We start from the raw sequence: 17,435 nt of genomic DNA on the forward strand, positions 1-17,435 counted from the left end.
ACTGTTGATCAGTCATTTTTCAGTCATGACCCCATTTGAGGTTTTCTTGGCAGAGATACTGGAGTGGTTTGCCATTTCCTTCTCCAGCTCATTTTACAGATAAGGAAACTGAGGCAAATAGGGTTAAATGACTTGACCAGGGTGACACAGCTACTAAATGTCTGAGGCCAGATTTGACCTCAGGAGGATGAAAATTCCTGATTCCATGCTCAGTGCTCTATCCACATCACCCAATAGCTGCCCTATGTGTGAATGTGTCATATTCCCCCGATAGAATAGAATATAGAAAATATCTCTGAGGACAGTGTCTCCATTTGTCTTTGTATGCCCAGCACAGTGCCTGGCACATAGTAGGTGTTAAATGAATGTTTGTTGATTGATGGATGAATGAATTATCATTATTCTTCCATTATTCACCCAAATAATAGTAGCTAGTATTTATGAAATGCTTTAAAGGTTTGCAGAGTGCCATGAACAAATTATCTCACACCAATCCAGTGAGGGATGTGCTAACATTATCTCCATTTTATAGATGAGGAAACTGTTGCTGAAAGAAATTAAGTAGTTTGTCCCGAGTTGCACAGGTAGCATCTGAGGCAGTATTTGAACTCAGGTTTTCCTGAAACTAAAGTCCCAAATTGAAGAGAAGGCTCTTTTTGCTCAATATTTCTTCCCTTTCCATCTTATGACCACTGACATTGCCAAGCTTTAAGTGTTCATCCATTTCTTTGATGTATCTCCAGAAATCTCACTATAACCATAAATTTCTTCCCATTCCAACACCTGCCTCTGATGAGCAACATTTGTGTGTGTGTGTGTGTGTGTGTGTGTGTGTGTGTGAAGAGGGTAATAAGTAAGGTGGATGTCAGAAAAGTTGGATATAGGAAACAAAATCAGGTGCCCCATACGTTCTAAAAATGGACTATATTTCAAGTAATGAAAGCACAAAGTAAAGGGCTATGGATCTATGGATTCTTCGGTAAAGTTCTCACACATACACCAGGAATGGATGGGATGCACCCCTCAGCACAAAACAGAAGGGCATCTCTTTCCTAACCTTGTTGGTCCACCTTTTGCTTGCAAACAGGTCATTGTTTTGATGTAGAAAGCTTTCTCTCATAGTTTTTTTAAAAAGAGAATAAATAAAACTACAGAAGACATAACATAATATTCTACTTCTCAAGTAATTAAGAACAAAGTATACCTAAATTGTAACTCTTTTTTCCCTGACAGAATTCTAGCTTACTCCCCAATACCATTCTTACTCTTTCCCCTCTCCTCATTTCCTCTTTTTTGTTTAAATATATGGATGATATTTTGCACAAGGGCTAACAGGAGCCCATCATCGGGTCCTTGAATAAAAACTTTCGAAAAGGACAATCTTCAGCACTTCTAAAACAGAGGGTCATGACCCTACCTGGGGTCACGTAACTGAACGTGGGGGTCAGGAAAATTTTGGCAATAGTAAAAGCCTTCTGAATGCAACGGCCAAAATATCAGTATCAAGTATTCTGCCAAGATTTAATTCTTTATGTAAAAATAAACAAGTATATCCATCTCATTAGTATGCAAATTTGCTTTTGTTTAATAAATGGTAAAATTACATGTATAGCAAAGAATTGTTTAAAAATAATTAATATTTATTATATTTATATATAAATATTTAAATATTAAGTAATTAAAAATAAAATATTATCAGTAAATATTTGATTTGCATACCTATTTTATATATCTATATACCCAGGGTTGTGTAAAAATTTTTCAGGCAAAAAGGGTCTGCAAGTGAAAAGGGTTTAAGAAGCCCTGTTCTAGATACTGTAATAGGTTATTAAAGAAGCCTGTGGAACAGCAGCAAGTGAAGACCCTTCCTCTTGTGCACCCGTGGCCCCATTTGGCAGTTTGGTAAAGCCTATGGACTTCTCAGTGAATGTTTTAGTGCTGGGGATGCAAATTTTTTTTTAATTCTCAGAGCATTTTAAAATACATAATATAAAACATACGGAATTATGAACTGATGCTGAGTGACATGAGCAGAACCAGGAGAACATTGTACACAGTAACAGCAACAGCAACATTGTGTGATTAATGAAAACCTTTGATAGACTTAGCTCTTTTCAGCAATAAAATTATCTATACAGAGGTGGGGGCTGCAGCCTCAAAGCCACATGTGGCCCTCTAGGTCCTCAGGTTGTGGCCCTTAGACTGAATCCAAACTTCACAGAACAAATCCCTTTAATAAAAGGATTTATTCCGTAAAACTTGGAGTCAGTCAAAAGGCCACACTCAGGGCCACAGGGTCCCCACCCCTGAAAGACAATTCCAAAAGACTCATTATAGAAAACGCTATCCACATCCAGAACTGTGGAGTCTGAACGTATATGAAAGCACACTATTTTCCCTTTTTCTTTTCTTTCTCATGATTTTTTCCTTTTGTTCTGATTCTTCATTTACAACATGACCAATATGGAAATATGTTTAATATGATTGTACATGTATAGCCTATATCAGATTGCTTGCCTTCTTGGGGAAGGGGAAGGAGAGGGAGGGGGGAGAGAGAAAAAAAATTTGAAATTCAAAATCTTATAAAAGTTAATGTTGGGGGGCAGCTAGATGGGGTGCAGCGTATAGAGCACCTGCCCCGCATTCAAGAAGAACTGAGTTCAAATCTAGCCTCAGATACTTGAAACTTACTAGCTGTGTGACTCTGGGCAAGTCACTTCACCCTGTTGCCTCGCCCAAAAAAAAAAAAAGTTAATATTGGAAAAAAAATTTTAAATATATTAAAAAATAAAAAATAAAGTGAAATCTACAGAATTGCAAAGGAAACAAATCATGCTGAAATATTATCAAAATATTTTTCAAAAAAACAAATTAGGTTAAAAACTCCTCCCCTAAAAAGTTTTATTAAGTACCTACTATATTGTGTAGGGCACTGTGTTAAAAAGCTTTAGAAATATTATTACTTGATGCTCACAACAACCCTGGGAGCTAAGTGCTATTATGTTCCCCATTTTACAGATGAGGAAATTGAGGCAGGCAGAGGTTGTGATTTTCCGAGGGTCACATAGCTAGTAAGTATCTGAGGTCATATTTGAACTCAGGTCTCCCTAACTCCAGGACCAGCACCCACCCACTATACCATCTAGCTGTTTCTAAAGGGTCACAGGATCATAAAATCTAAAAATGAGAAAGTTTTTCAGTGACTATCTGGTTTCTAGTCCATAGGTTCCCAAAGTGGGCAATACCATCCCCTGAGGGGCACTGGAACAATCCAAGAGGACAACTGGGGAGGCATTGAATAAAATAAGGGGGCAGGAAGCATAAGGAAAGACGAGAAGAGAAGAAATTTTTGAAAAACCATTTGTACGTGTTTTATCTGTTGTGTAACAGAGTTAAAGTCATAGTGATTACATTATTTTCCAAATAAACACACAAAATGCAAGTTATAACTGATCAGTGATCAGTTCTTAATAACCAAGTGTTGGCAGGTGAGCATGTGGAACGTTGTCGGGATGTCCAGCATGCATTGGCAGGAATATGTGCATGTAATGACTTGTTTACAACATGATGCTATATGGCTACATGATGCAATATTGTGTCACCAAAATTTCAATGCAGGAAAAAACCCCACAAATTTACGATAAATTATTAAATGTAACATGTCTTTTTTTAAAAAAGCACATTTTATATTTTTTGAAATGATGCAAATTTCAAAAAGACCATTAAAGGGTTAAAGTAAATAGATTTCCAGAGGTGCATTGAGTAATTTTTTTAAATTTGGTAGGCCAAATATATTTGGGAACCTCTGATGCTAGTCCAACCTGTCCCTGAAGAGGAACCCCTTCTACTACATCCACTACAAGTGATTATTCAACCTTTGCAAAAAGATGGAACTCAATTACCTCTTAAAGTAGCCCACTGCACTTTAGGATAGCTTTAACTGTTACGAATTGTTCTATAGTCGTTGTTGGAGGGGTGGTGGGATGACAGGCACAATAATAACTTTTTGGTAGAGCTATGAATTGATAGAACTTTTTTTGGAAAACAATTTGGAATTATGCAAATAAAGTGACTAAAATGTCCATATCCTTTGATCCAGAGATTCCATTACTAGGAGGTCAACGATAAGAAGAAAGTCCCCATACATACCAAAACATGTATCGCAGTACTTTTTTTGCAGCAAAGAACTAGAAACAAAGTAGACAGACGTTGTGGTGCATGAATGTGATGGAATACTACTGTGCTGTAAGAAACAACGGACGTGATGAACACAGAGAAACACAGAAAGACTTACATGAACGGATGCAAAGCAGAGCAAGCAGAGCCTAGTAAACAATATACACAGTGTATTTCATTGTTGTTGCTCAGTCATGCCTGACTCTTCATGCCCCCATTTGGAAGTTCCTTGGCAGAGATACTGGAGTGGTTGGCCATTTCCTTTTCCAGCTCATTTTACAGATGAGGAAACTGAGGCCTTTTAACCTGAGGGATGAAGTGACTTGCCCAGGGTCATGCAGCTAGTGTCTCAGACCAGATTTGAACTCAGGAAAAGGAATCTTCCTGACTTCAGGCCCAACACTCTCTCCACTTTGCCACCTAGCTGCCCAATGTCTACAATAAGGTCAGTTGAAAGAACCACCATAAAATAATCAAAAGAGAATATTGCAAATTGATAAAGAATAAGCCCAACCCCAAAGAAGATATATAAGAACACACTACACCCCACTTTTTTTTTTTTTGCAAAGGCGGGAGGTCTATGAGCATAGGACACTGCATATATATTCTGATTTTTTTTCAATATGTTACTTGGTTTCAATGATTTTTTTCCTTTTTTATTTTCTTTTTTAAAATATTAGTTGTTATATGGATAGTTCTCTGGGAAGGAGAAGAAGAGAGATAAAGAGAGAAAATTTGGTACATAAAATATAGCACAAATAAAAATTTATTTTACAAAAAACTTTTCCCTTGTAGCAAGTGTCAAGTTGCCTCACAACGTCTATTTCTCTGTCATCATTCCCTATCCTGATCTCTGGGATCAAACAGAATAAATCTAATCACACTTCTATATAAAATACTTCAAGTACAGTTATCATATTCCTTCTGCATCTTCCCTTTTCCAAGCTAAACATGCCTACCTCCTTCAACTGCTCTTCCTATGGTATGTTCTACAGTCTCTTCACTGTGTGCTACATACTACAATTCCATCCCTGTCTTCCCATCCCCTGTGGCACTTTGCCATTTCTTCCTGTAAACTTTGAGAAGGAGGTTTACCCAATGGGGACAACCAGGTGGCACAGCACTGGGCTTGGAATCAAGAAGACTCATCTTCCTGAATTCAAATCTAGCCTCAGACACTAATTAGCTGTGTGACCCTGGGCAAGTCACTTAACCCTGTTTGCCTCAGTTTCCTCACCTGTGAAATGAACTGGAGAAGGAAATGGCAAACACCAAAAGGGGTGACTAAGAGTCAGACATGACTGAAACATGACTCAACAATAACTCCCCAACATACAGGGGGCTTTGCTCTCAATCTTTTAATTGTTGCATGGATATCACTGAAACACATGACCTACTCACTGATCATCTCTGACTGTTGCTGCATGGCCAAACCATCTCCTTTTCTGGTTATACATTTCTTTGTTATTATATTATCTGCTACTTTTCCTGAACAATTTTTGTTGGTAATATTCTGGAGCACATTCATATCCACTATGACTCTCTACATAAATCTTCAAATGCTGTGATATTCCATGTTATCCCTATTTAATTTTTATCTTACCCAATTTGACCCAGCATTCTTATGGGCTAACTCCTGGTGGGGTAATTTCTAGCTAACTCTTCATTCCCCATCAGCAGCTCTGCTTGGTTTTGACCCCATGAACATCACACTCCCTTGGGGGTACCCTCTGGCAGCCTCCTCCTTCTTCTTTTGTGTATTGTCTTCCTACATTAAACTGTAATATTCTTGAGAGCAAGGACTGTCTTTGTTTTCTTATTTGTACCCCAGCAATACACAGTAGGTGCTTAAATGTTTGTTAGCTATCATCTTATTCAATCTGACCCATTATTAGCGGCAGCTAGGTAGCATGACAGACACAGGGCTGGACTTGAATTAAGAAAGACATGAGTCTTGCCTCAGAAATTTAATATTCCTGGGCAAGCCACTTAACCTTTTCATGCCCAAATTTCCTCAGTAAAATGAAAGGACCTTAAAGGCCCTTTTGACTCTAAATCTATCATCTTATCTTGTCAATATCTTTTTGGAACCAGACTCTTTCACCCAACATGTTGGCTATCCCTCCAAGATCAGCAGAGCTTCAAAGCTCGTGTTCTATGCCTTGTGACTTTGAGCCCTCTACTGGAAACCTCCTTCCAAGGTGATATTCACAATGCATTAATGACTCCCCATTGGGTTGAGTCATTCAACCAATTGCAAATTCACCTCTTGTCCATAATTGCAGCATGACAAGTTTTGTCAAATGATCTGCTGAAATCTAAGCATATCACATATACGATATTCTCCTGATCAGCCTATCCAGACAAAAAAGAAGAAGAAAATGAAGTTACTATGGTCTGACTTCTTCTTGAAACCCTGATGACCTGGTCATTTTCTCCTTTCTAAGTAGTCACAAATCATCTACTTAATAATGTGCTCTGGCATTTTCTGAGGAATGCAAGTCACTGCATAGTTTGGAGCCTCTGCCCAGTTGGCTCTTCCCCAGACCTGTGGCAAGACTGCCATTTTCCAGGATCTTTCAAAGCTCAGTAACAGCAGCTTATTGTCCCATCTGCCAGTTTTTTCAGGACTCTAGAATGGAGTTTATTTACCTGGGCCAGGTAACTTGAACTCATTTAGATGGCAGCTAAATTCTGCCTGACCAATTTCTCACTTAGACTGATTTTCCTCTCTGCTAAGATTACTGTTCTACTCTTCCCAATACAGATATTTTCTTTAACAGAAAAAAAAATTTGAAGCAAGATAAGAGTTGAGTAGTTCAACCTTCTCAGCATCATCCATTATCAGTAGCCCAACCACTCTGACTAAAAATCCTATTCTTTCTCTGATCCTTCTCTTGCCCTTAACACAACTAAAAATAATCCTTTTATTTCCTTAGCATTCATCATACACCTCAGTTCTTTCAGGGCTACTGATAACAATTGTTACAGAATTGTGTTACTCTTTTACAATCATTCTCAGTTTATTTCCCTTGCTTACATTTTTATACAGTTTTGTTTGTTTTTAAGTCAGAGGTTCTCAAAGAGTTCTGGGTTCGTATACATTAGTCATTTCAGGCAACTCACCCTTTTTTTCTTCTCATCAGAATTATTTCTGTTCATGGCTTCAGAATTTCATAGAATTTCAGAGTGAGGTGAGAGTTCAGAGGCCTCCAAGACCAATGCATGCTTTGAATAAGAATCTTCTTTATACCCAACAAATAGTCATTCAGTCTTTGATTCATGATGACCTCTTGTGAAGGAGAGCCCATTAGTTTCCAAGGTAGCCCATTCCACTCTTGGATAAAGGTAAGTGTCAAGAAGTTGGTCTTTTTTTTTTCTTATATCAAATTTAATATCACACCTCTTTCACTGCCATTCATCTTGGGTCTATTTCTACTACAAAATATTAGGCATCGGGAATGGAATGAGTATTTATACTGTACCTATTATATGCCAGTTACCGTGGTAAGAGTTTTTTACAAATATGTCATTTGAGCCTCACAATAACCCTAGGAGATAGATGGTGTTATTAAATGCATTTTTCAATTGAGGAAACTGAGACAAAGAGAGATTAAGTGACTTGCTCAAGGTCACATAGCTAGTAAATATCTGAGACTCCATATGACCTCAGGTCTTCTTGACTCTGGTACAGCTAGGTGGAAGAGTGGACAGGGCACTGGGCTTGAAGTCAGGAAAACCTGAATTCTAATCCAGCCTCAGAAACTTTCTAACTGTGTGATCTTGGGTAGGGGTGCTCCATCCTTTGCCAAGAAACTATGATTTCCTTATTTTAAACCATGGGACAGAAATCATATTCTCAGACATTTATTTTCTTATCCATGTATCCATGTAGCCCCCAAGGTCTTTAGTTTTTTGCCTAAATCTCATACTCTTTTATGAGAATTTTTCTAGGGTTGTTTTTTTTTTCTGGTGGTATCGTTTATCCCTACACAAGACAGCAGATGTGGATAGTGGTTACCAAGCGTGACAATTCTTATAAATTATCTCCTCACGTTCATAAGGTCCCACTCAGAGGACCTCCTCACTGTTCTATCTGGTGACAAATAGCTACCTCATTATCCCTCAGGAGGGAGTCATGACCACTATTATCTTTTCCCTCTGATCATTGCTGAATGACCTCTACCCTAATGACACCTGAGATCCATATCATCATATCCTAGACCACTGCTTTCAGAAATGATCGAACTCCAGGATCCCCATAAAGATTCTCATACTTGTTACAAAGCCCCAAATGTTCCTTTTCTTCTCTCTGTGACATTCTTCGACCTTCCAAACTGCTTTTAACAACGGGATTGGCGGGGCATGTGAAAATTCATTTCTTACTCTTTATATGTTTCTTCTTCCTCATTTCCTCCTTGAAGCACTTACTCTATTCTTTCCAAAAACACTTCAATCTCCCCAATAACCTAGAGTGTAAAAATGGATTCCTACAATGCTTTCACTTTCTCCTCGAAAACCAAAACCAACATGCACTTTGTGAGCACATAGGTGACACTATACTACTGGCAAAAATGCAAACCCCACACAAACTGTGCAAGTCACAGCAAAATTCAACTTGCGTACCATATTTGCCTGAAGCAAGTTGCATAGAGTTTTGTGTTCTTTTAGGTAACTAACCTTTTTTCAATAACTTCTAAGGAAACCTGAGTACTTACCAGATGTGATACTTGAAACACAAATGTACCGAGCTCCACCCATCTTGTTTTACCTTTCTGTGGATGATTTCCAAGCACCTGTCTCTGTTTCCCTGGACACTAAGCACTCTGATCCCTTTTCAGCGTTAAGTCACTAGGTCTTCAGCAATATTTCCTCAAAGTTTATAGTAGTTTAAAAGACAAAAAAAAACTTGTGGGATGATACTAAAAAAAATTCAGTCTATATTGCACATTGAACTACCATGAAGTATTCTTTACAAATCACAGTGGAGATAGATAAGTCTCAATACGGGGTCAAGTGCCAAGGGCAGAGAAACCCAGGAAATTCGATGCAGCCTAACTCATCCGGCTTTGGGGCTTGCTAAAATAGCCTATAGACACATGCATGCATATATACAAAAACATAAATATGTATGTACATAAATATATGTGTGTGTATGTGTGTATAGATGTGTGTATACATATAGGTGTATGTATATATACACACACATATATACGGTCTAGGGAATAAAGGTTAAAATTTTTCTCGCCCACTTCTGTCCATCTGTCTGTCTCTCTGTCTCTACTTTTCTGTCTCTCTGCTTTTCTTTCTCCCTCTCCCTCTCCTCTTATTTCTCTTTATTTATTATCTATGTTCTCAGGTGGCAACTGCTTGGTGCCAGTCCCACCATACAAGCCCCTCCCCATTTTCTAGGCTCACACTGGCACTAGATGGATCTATAACAAGGCAAACAAGGATTAAGAAAACACTAAATTTTCTTTTATCTAGCACTAGGTTATCTGATTTAAAAAAGGAATGGTTAGAAACCCCTGGGGGAAAGAGAAACCACTGTCGGCAGACATGGGCTGAGCATAGCCAGTTGCCGTAGAACTGTTAGTTTATTGTTGTTTGTCCCTTGTTCTCGAAGAGGACCATGACATTGGGAAGGTGATGTCATGACTTGCAAGTGAATTGGATTTAAGTGAGGCAGGGCCGGGCAAAGTCACCAGCTTCACCTTCTTCTCTGGAGCCATCTGGGTCCAATGACAAGCTATAGATCAGAATAAATGGAGATGGTCCTGGATGCAGTGGGAGACCCTGACCTTTTTAAGCTAAGGTCTTTCCCAGGTCTCAGTTTGACTGAGGCTACACCATTCAGTGACTAAGACTAGGTAAGAAGAAACGAGGCAAAGAAGTGAGGCGAACCTAGTCAAAAAAAAAATCAGTCTGGGAGGGGAAGATCCTCAGGGTTTCTGGCCAAGTTCATATGGCAGAAATGAAGTACCCACTCCAGAGGAACAGGACTGTTTAGGACAGCTCAGAGCTGCAGGAGAAGGGAATTGCATTTAGGAACAGCAAGGGTCATCTCACCCAGCCTGACCAGTCTCCCCACTCATTAGTCACAGCCATCCTCCGCACTCCCTAGATGCGTGGCTCCTCAGCTGGCTGCCCCTGATCCACTTCTTTCAGAGTCTTTAAAGAGGAGGGTAGAAAAGTATGCATTCCATGCTAAATGTTTGACTCTACACAATCCACACATGGCCTCAAGATGGAAGGACCTGATCTTATACATTCATTCACAGCTTCTTCCAGTGTCTTTCCCCCAGAACTCTCTGTGAAACCCGGCCCAATCACCTTCCTCACAGCTGTCCCAGATTCAATCTGTTCCAAAATGAGTCCCTGTACATCCTTGGATGGGTGTTCCACACAAGGCAAGGCTACATACACAGAGTTCTTAAATGCTTTAAAAATCAAAAACAGGTTTATTCTCTTGTTTACAAGTGGCTTTAACATTTTAATTTTATACTTCAAGATGGAAACATATCAGTGAGCCATTAATACTGCTCTATGTTAGATCATAAATTGTAAAAGAAAAACCAGATTCAAAAAATACAAAAGCTGCATCATTGTAAATTGATTGCAGCTTTGTCAAATAAAAAAAATCTAAGAAAAAGACAGGCTGATGATCACTAAATGGCATTTTTAAATCTTGACAAAATGTATTTTTCCCAATAACTTGAGATTATCATTAAGAACAGCTAGCACTTACGAAGTACTTCAAGGTTTGCAAAATGCTTCACAAATATTATCTCACTTAATCCTCACAATAACCCTGAGAGGTAAGTGCTGTTATTATTTCCATCTTACAGTTGAGGAAACTAAGGCAGACAGACTCTAGACTTGCCTAGGGTCACATAGCTAGTAAATGTCTGAGGCTGTAATTGAACTCAGGGCTCCCTGACTCCAGATGTAGCCTCTATATACTGAGAGGCTCTATTAACAATGGCAACATTAGATGCTGTATTGGAAGGCATGATTTGAAGGAGCAGTACAGATGGACTAGGGAGAGCCATATAGAAATGAGCGGGAATTTTAACAAAGTCTTCTTCCCTAGCCCATGAAAGTCGTGTCATATTGAAATCTATGACTACCAGGCAGACCATGGCCACCACTACTGGATATAGATACTGTGCTTATCTGAAGGTCCATCACCCAAAGACAGCAGAAGGAGGGAGTGGGGTCAGTCTGGCACAACCACCATATAAACAAGAGCTTAACAATGCTTTCTCTTGCCTTATTTCTGGCAACCTTCTGTACCACCTTTATTGGGTTGACTGCCCCAATCCACACACACCGAAGCAAATCAGCCCACAAATGGCCAGAACGATTTGCCAACACAAAGGTACATGGCCCTGAAGAAGCAAAGAACTTGGAGACCCCAAAGACTGGATTGGTGTTATAAGCTGGTCTGTAAACAATGGAAGATCACGAGCAGTCTTGCAGAACCATCACTAGATAAATGGGGAAGAGACTCATGAAGGGAAGATCAATAGCCACGGCTTCTTCCACTGGGCCCTGATCTCTGGCTGTCCTGAGATGACCTGTTAGGACCCCTAAAATAAAGAACTATTCACCAACACAGGGAGTGAGGGAGTCAGGAGGTCCTTAAAGTGGCCAGTTTTAATAGTCAGTTGAGATAATCATTAAATTAGAGTGCCTCCCATTCAGATTCCATCTGCAGCTGTAGAGGAACACTCATCAGAGATGAAGTCTCTGGAAACACCATTTATCTCAATAGAGAGCTGCCAGGATGGAACAAAAAGACAAGAGGCAAAGGGCAAATGGTGCGGGATGGGGATAGGGATGGGGGTGGGGGTGGGGAAGGAGCCCACACCTAACCCTGTGTTCACATGCAACAGCAGAATGGTCTCCCATCCCATCAGCAAGCCCCTTGGAATGTAGTGAACTGACATCACTGTCCTGGACCTGAACTAGCACCAGAATTTGGAGGGCAAAATACTGACCTCACAGTCCTTCACATCTGCCTAAGCTGAAGCCCTGGATCAGTGAGCCTCAGCCCCAAAAAAAAATTATTTAAAAAAGAAAAACAACCTAAAATGTATTCCATAAGCTTATATATATATATATATATATATATATATATATATATATATATATATATATATATATATATACACATATATATATGTATATATGTATATATACATATATACATATATACATATATGTATATATGTATATATGTATATATACATATATACATATATGTATATATGTATATATACATATATATACATATATGTGTATATATGTATATATGTATATATACATATATATACATATATGTGTATATATGTATATATGTATACATATATACATATATGTATATATATGTATATATGTATATATTCCATAGGAAATTATTCTATCCCACAAGATAAGCACCATGGTAATAATCATGATAGCTTGCATTTATATGACACTTTAAGGTTTGCAAAGCACCTTTTCCCCCCTCATAACAACCCTGGAAGCGGGGTGCTGTTTTTATCCCCATTTTGCAGATAAGGACACTGAAGCAGACAGAGGTTAGGTGACTCACCCAGGATCACACAGATGATAAGCATTTGAGGTCAGCTTTGAATTCAGGTGTTTCTGACTGCAGGTCTAGCATTCTATCCACTGAGTCACCTAGCATGGAATTGGGAGTCAGGAAACCCAAGTTCAATATGTATCTGTTACTGAGTACCTGCATGACCTTGGACAAGTCACTTGGCTTCCTTGGACCTTGGTTCTCTTGAACTCCAAAGTCCCCTCTAGCTCTAAATCTATGATCCTCTGAATGACAGGAAAGGCAGGTCCCACGGCCACCAGCACGTGGAAAACCAAAAAGTGCCGTGGAAATGCAAGTTGCTGTTTGTTGTTGTTGTTACTGTTCTTCTCTTTCCTCTTCCTCCTCCTCCTCCTTCTCCTCTTCCTCCTGTTATAATTCACTCCTGGTCTCTATCCCATGTCCCCTTAATACTTAAGTATATGCTTAGGTATAGGACCCACTCTAGGGTACCACCCCAACTTAGTATTCACAGTTTTGCTGGTTGGGTCCTCCAAGAAATGACTACTACTAAGCTCACACTCTAGCTCACGAGTCCCAACCAGTGCATCTCCCTTTAACAATCAGCCAGCAGACACGATTAACTCAAAGCAAAAGCATTTACTAATGGGGCAGTGAAGCGGCACAATGGATAGAGCACTGGCCCTGGATTTAGGAAGACCTGAGTTCCAATGTGGCCACAGACACATGACACTTACCAGCTGTGTGACCCTGGGCAAGTTACTTAACCCCATTGCCTAGCCCCCCCCCCAAAAAAAGCATTTACTAAAATGGAATAAAACATTCCTCTATAAACCTAGGGAATACTCTCCCACAGATGCACACAGCACCTGTGAGAAGAATGCATACCAGCTTGGAGTATAATGGCAGTAAAGCTCACCTACGCCCAAGATGATTCCTACCTCCAGTACTGCAGGACCCCAATGCCCTTTCTCTTCTTGTGGAATCCTTATATTGCTCTTCCATCTCTGCTGGGGAGGCTGCTCAGCTGAGCTCCTCCAGTTTTCTCTTCTCCACAGATATCCTCAAAAGTCAGGGCTGGGTGTCTTCAGAATCCACAGACATCTCTCTTCGCTACTGCCAAAGACCTTACTCCTTGAATCTCCTCTCTGCTTTGAATGCTGTCTCTCTGTGTTTGCGGCTACTTGTAGAGTGTTTTTCTTGGCTCCTCTCAAACAGCTCAACTGTCTGAACTGTTGGATGCAGTGTTTCCTCCTAGGCAAGAAGCCCACTGCTAAATGCCATGGCCAGATGAAGAGAGGGGGAGGACAAGAGAAAATCTCCTCTCCTCCTGCTGCCCTCTGTCAGAGGAGCAAGGGTCACCTCCACAAAGCCAAACCTTGTCTTGAATAACTTGAATTCTCAAAGTGTCTCAAAGCTGTCAGGCTTTCCTCTTAAGGGCCACCTGGACCATGGTTAATCTTCACATAGCCAATGCCAAGTTCCCCTCTGATTCAAACAGAGAACTTTTTTATGCTGTATAAAAGGATGATAATGTGGTAGACACTCTTTGTACTTTATTGGAATATCAATACCTCAAGACCTTTGTTATCTAGCCATTACTTTCTGTGATTACATCAATTAAGCTGGGTAGGAGAACCAAAGCCCTCCACTCCTATTACATATGTTGCAAGCTGGACTAAGATCTCACATACTGGGGAGAATTTGTGTAGCCCTTAATAAGGGAGTCTTTGCTAATTAAATTTATGAAGGACAACTTGTTTTTAGCCTAAGACCAGGTCTACACAATTTGTGATATGACTCACAGAGGGAAGCAGGCAAGAAGAAAAGACCTGAGGCTTCCATGGACGCACAATCAGTGCGTCACGGGCAGGAATGGTCCTGGCTGCCTGGCAACCGTGCTCCCTAGCTGCTCCCCCGCACCAACCAAAGCCTTCATGTGATTCTTTTGTGCTATCTTCTCTCCTTTTCACCTTCTATGGCTGTTCTTGATGATCTTTCCGATTGAGTAAATAATGGAATAAAAACAGACTTGGACCAACGTGCAACAGCTGATTTGTTCATGCACCCATATGTCTCCTGCCCCCACACACACAACAAGGGGTATCCCCAGAAATACTCTGTCCCCTCAATTTACACTAGACCCAACATTTAAATACAAGCTATGTTTGCAGTCACGAAATGGATAAAATGTAGCCGATGGGGAGGTGTGGTATAGTGCTGGACTCAGGACTTGTGTTCAAATCCTACCTCTGACATTCCATCCTCTGGTTCTCCTCTCTCTCTCCTCTCTCTCTCTCTCTCTCTCTCTCTCTCTCTCTCTCTCTCTCTCTCTCTCTCTCTCCCTCTCTCTCTCTCTCTCTCTCTCTCTCTCTCTCTCTCACTCTCACTCTTGCTCTCCCCATCTCTCTCTCCTCCCTTCTTTCTCTCTTCTCTATTTCTTTCTCTTCCTCCCCATCTCTGTCTCTCCCTCTTTTTTTCCTCTCCTTTCTCCTTTCTTTCTCTCCACATTTTCTCACTCCTTGCCTCTCTGTCCACTATCCTACCCTCCTCCTTTCTCTCTCTCCCCTCTTCTGTCTCATTCTCTATCTTCCCATTCCTTCCCCTTCCTTCTCCCCCTTTCTTTCTCTCTTCTCTCTGTCTCTCTCTCTGTATCTGTCTCTCTTCCCCCTTTCTCATATGCGTATGAGGATTCTGTGAGCCTATCTCATAGACATGATAGAGGAGGAGGAAGATGTGATGCCTTTGCCCTTGGCACTATGGTAGCTGTTCACACATGGCAGAGCATGTGCTTCTCTAAGCGAGCCTTAGTGGAGATCTCAAGGCTCTGGCTTCTTCTTTTGCTTTGCATTTCTTTCCTTAAGAAGTTTTTTCCCCCTCCCAACCCTGTTCCTGACTTTCTGAACTTCAAAACCATGCCCCTGTGCCAGGTACCTTCCTTCATTCCTCCCCTCACCTCCATGTGCCTTTCATCTCTCTTTTGTGTGCTGTCTTCCCCATTAGAATGTACGCTCCTTGAGGGCAGGACCTGTCTTTCTTTTTGCTTGTATTTGTATCCCCAGCACTTAACACAGTGCCTGGCATATAGTAAGTGCTTCATAAATGCTTGTTTCTTTCTTTGCCTCTTTTCTTCCTTCCTTTCTAAGCGTAGGTAATTGAACAGAGATTCTGATATGGATGATCCTGGCCTTTGAGATATACTCATGAGTTTGTCTTCAAGAGAAACTTTCTGCAACTATACCCTCTTTGGAGGAGATAACTACTGACCACAAGGTGAGTTCAAGTCTTGGCTGGGCTTGTCAGAAGATACGAGCCTTGAGGAAGTTGTTCAAACAGTACAGAACAAAAGTGACGGTAAGATGGCTATTCAGTAACTTCATTAAATGCTTCAAGTTTTGATGTTTTAAGTATCAACCTCCTAGGGGAATAAAACAGAAGTTTTAAGTCTTTGTCGATGTATGGTTTTGTGTTTTAAGCATTTTTTTTATGTGAAAGAAATAAATAGCTATTATTTAACTATTATTAAATAAAATCATCTACCTGATCTATATTATACATCGAATAAACTTCTGATTCCTTTGTGGAGAGACTCCAGAAATGAGTCAGACCTGAGGAATTTTCCCCAGGGTTCTCTAGAGAAGGGGGAAAAAGGCACAGAGACAAATTTGATCTGGATGGAATTGAATGAAAATTAACTAGCCTATCAGTTTTGTAGAAAGAAAATAACATCTTATATCTGTATTGCATTTTGCAGTTCTCAAAGCCTTTCACATATATAATCTCCATGAAACCTCACAGATAGACAGGATTGTCAGTATTACCCCCACTTCACAGATGGGAAATCTGTGACTCAGAGGAATGACTTGCCCAAGTTTATTTAACCAGTGAATAATGAAGCCAGAACTAGAGTCCAAGCCTACTAGTCCAACATTCTTTCCACTTATACTATACATAGCGCCATATTCTTAGTCTGTCCTAAAATTGTAAGAGTGTTCAAAGCCTCCAGCCTTTGGAGACTTCATCTCCCTATGTGCTACCTATGCAGGACTGGGGCGGGGAACCTGTGGCCTCGAGGCCACATGTGGCCCTCTAGGTCCTCACATGTGGCCCTTTGAACCCAAACTGCACAGAATAAATCCCCTTAATAAAAGGATTTGTTCTGTAAAGCTTAGACCCAGTTAGAAGACTGCACCCAAGGACCTAGAAGACCAAGTGGCCTCGAGGCCACAGGCTCCCACCCCATTTCCAGTTGCTCACTGAGTAGACTCAATCCACTTTAAGTAATATTTATTGAGCATTATGTGCCCAGCATTGGCTGGGTTCTGTGAAATAGATGGGAAAACTTCCACCTCTAAATCTCTAATCTTATGCTTTAGTGTTCCTGATCCAAAAGCTCAGCTAGTTGTAAAAGCAAAATCCCCCAACACAAAACATTGTAGAGTATACCATAATCACTGACAAACATCTTCGTGATGTAGTCATAAGCATTTTGGGAGATAAGGAAGTGGGGAGAGACTAATATGAGCTGAGACAGATACCATAAGATAAAAAAGACTCTTCAAAGTTATAAATCCATTGGAGATAGAAAAGTCTGCTTCAGATAATTTGGTCTAACTTCTTCCGTGCTGATAACCTTGATCTGGGTACCATACAAAGCATCTTGAACAGCTATAACCCCCATCTGATAGGA

General features: G+C 40.2%; 1 protein-coding gene across 1 annotated transcript in view; it reads right to left on the reverse strand.

The window, feature by feature from the left end:
• ALOX5AP (arachidonate 5-lipoxygenase activating protein) overlaps positions 1 to 13,915 on the reverse strand; it is a 53,543-nt gene extending 39,628 nt beyond the window's left edge. Inside the window, exon 1 of the mRNA XM_020997230.2 lies at positions 13,687 to 13,915. Within this exon, the coding sequence (XP_020852889.1) occupies positions 13,687 to 13,750 (64 nt within the window). The 5' untranslated portion in view covers positions 13,751 to 13,915. The remainder of the gene's footprint in view (positions 1 to 13,686) is intronic.
• Positions 13,916 to 17,435: the final 3,520 nt, after the last annotated feature.

The sequence above is a fragment of the Phascolarctos cinereus genome, unplaced genomic scaffold (assembly GCF_003287225.1).
Source record: "Phascolarctos cinereus isolate Bilbo 61053 unplaced genomic scaffold, phaCin_HiC Scaffold_726;HRSCAF=1367, whole genome shotgun sequence".
Taxonomy (NCBI): domain Eukaryota; kingdom Metazoa; phylum Chordata; class Mammalia; order Diprotodontia; family Phascolarctidae; genus Phascolarctos; species Phascolarctos cinereus.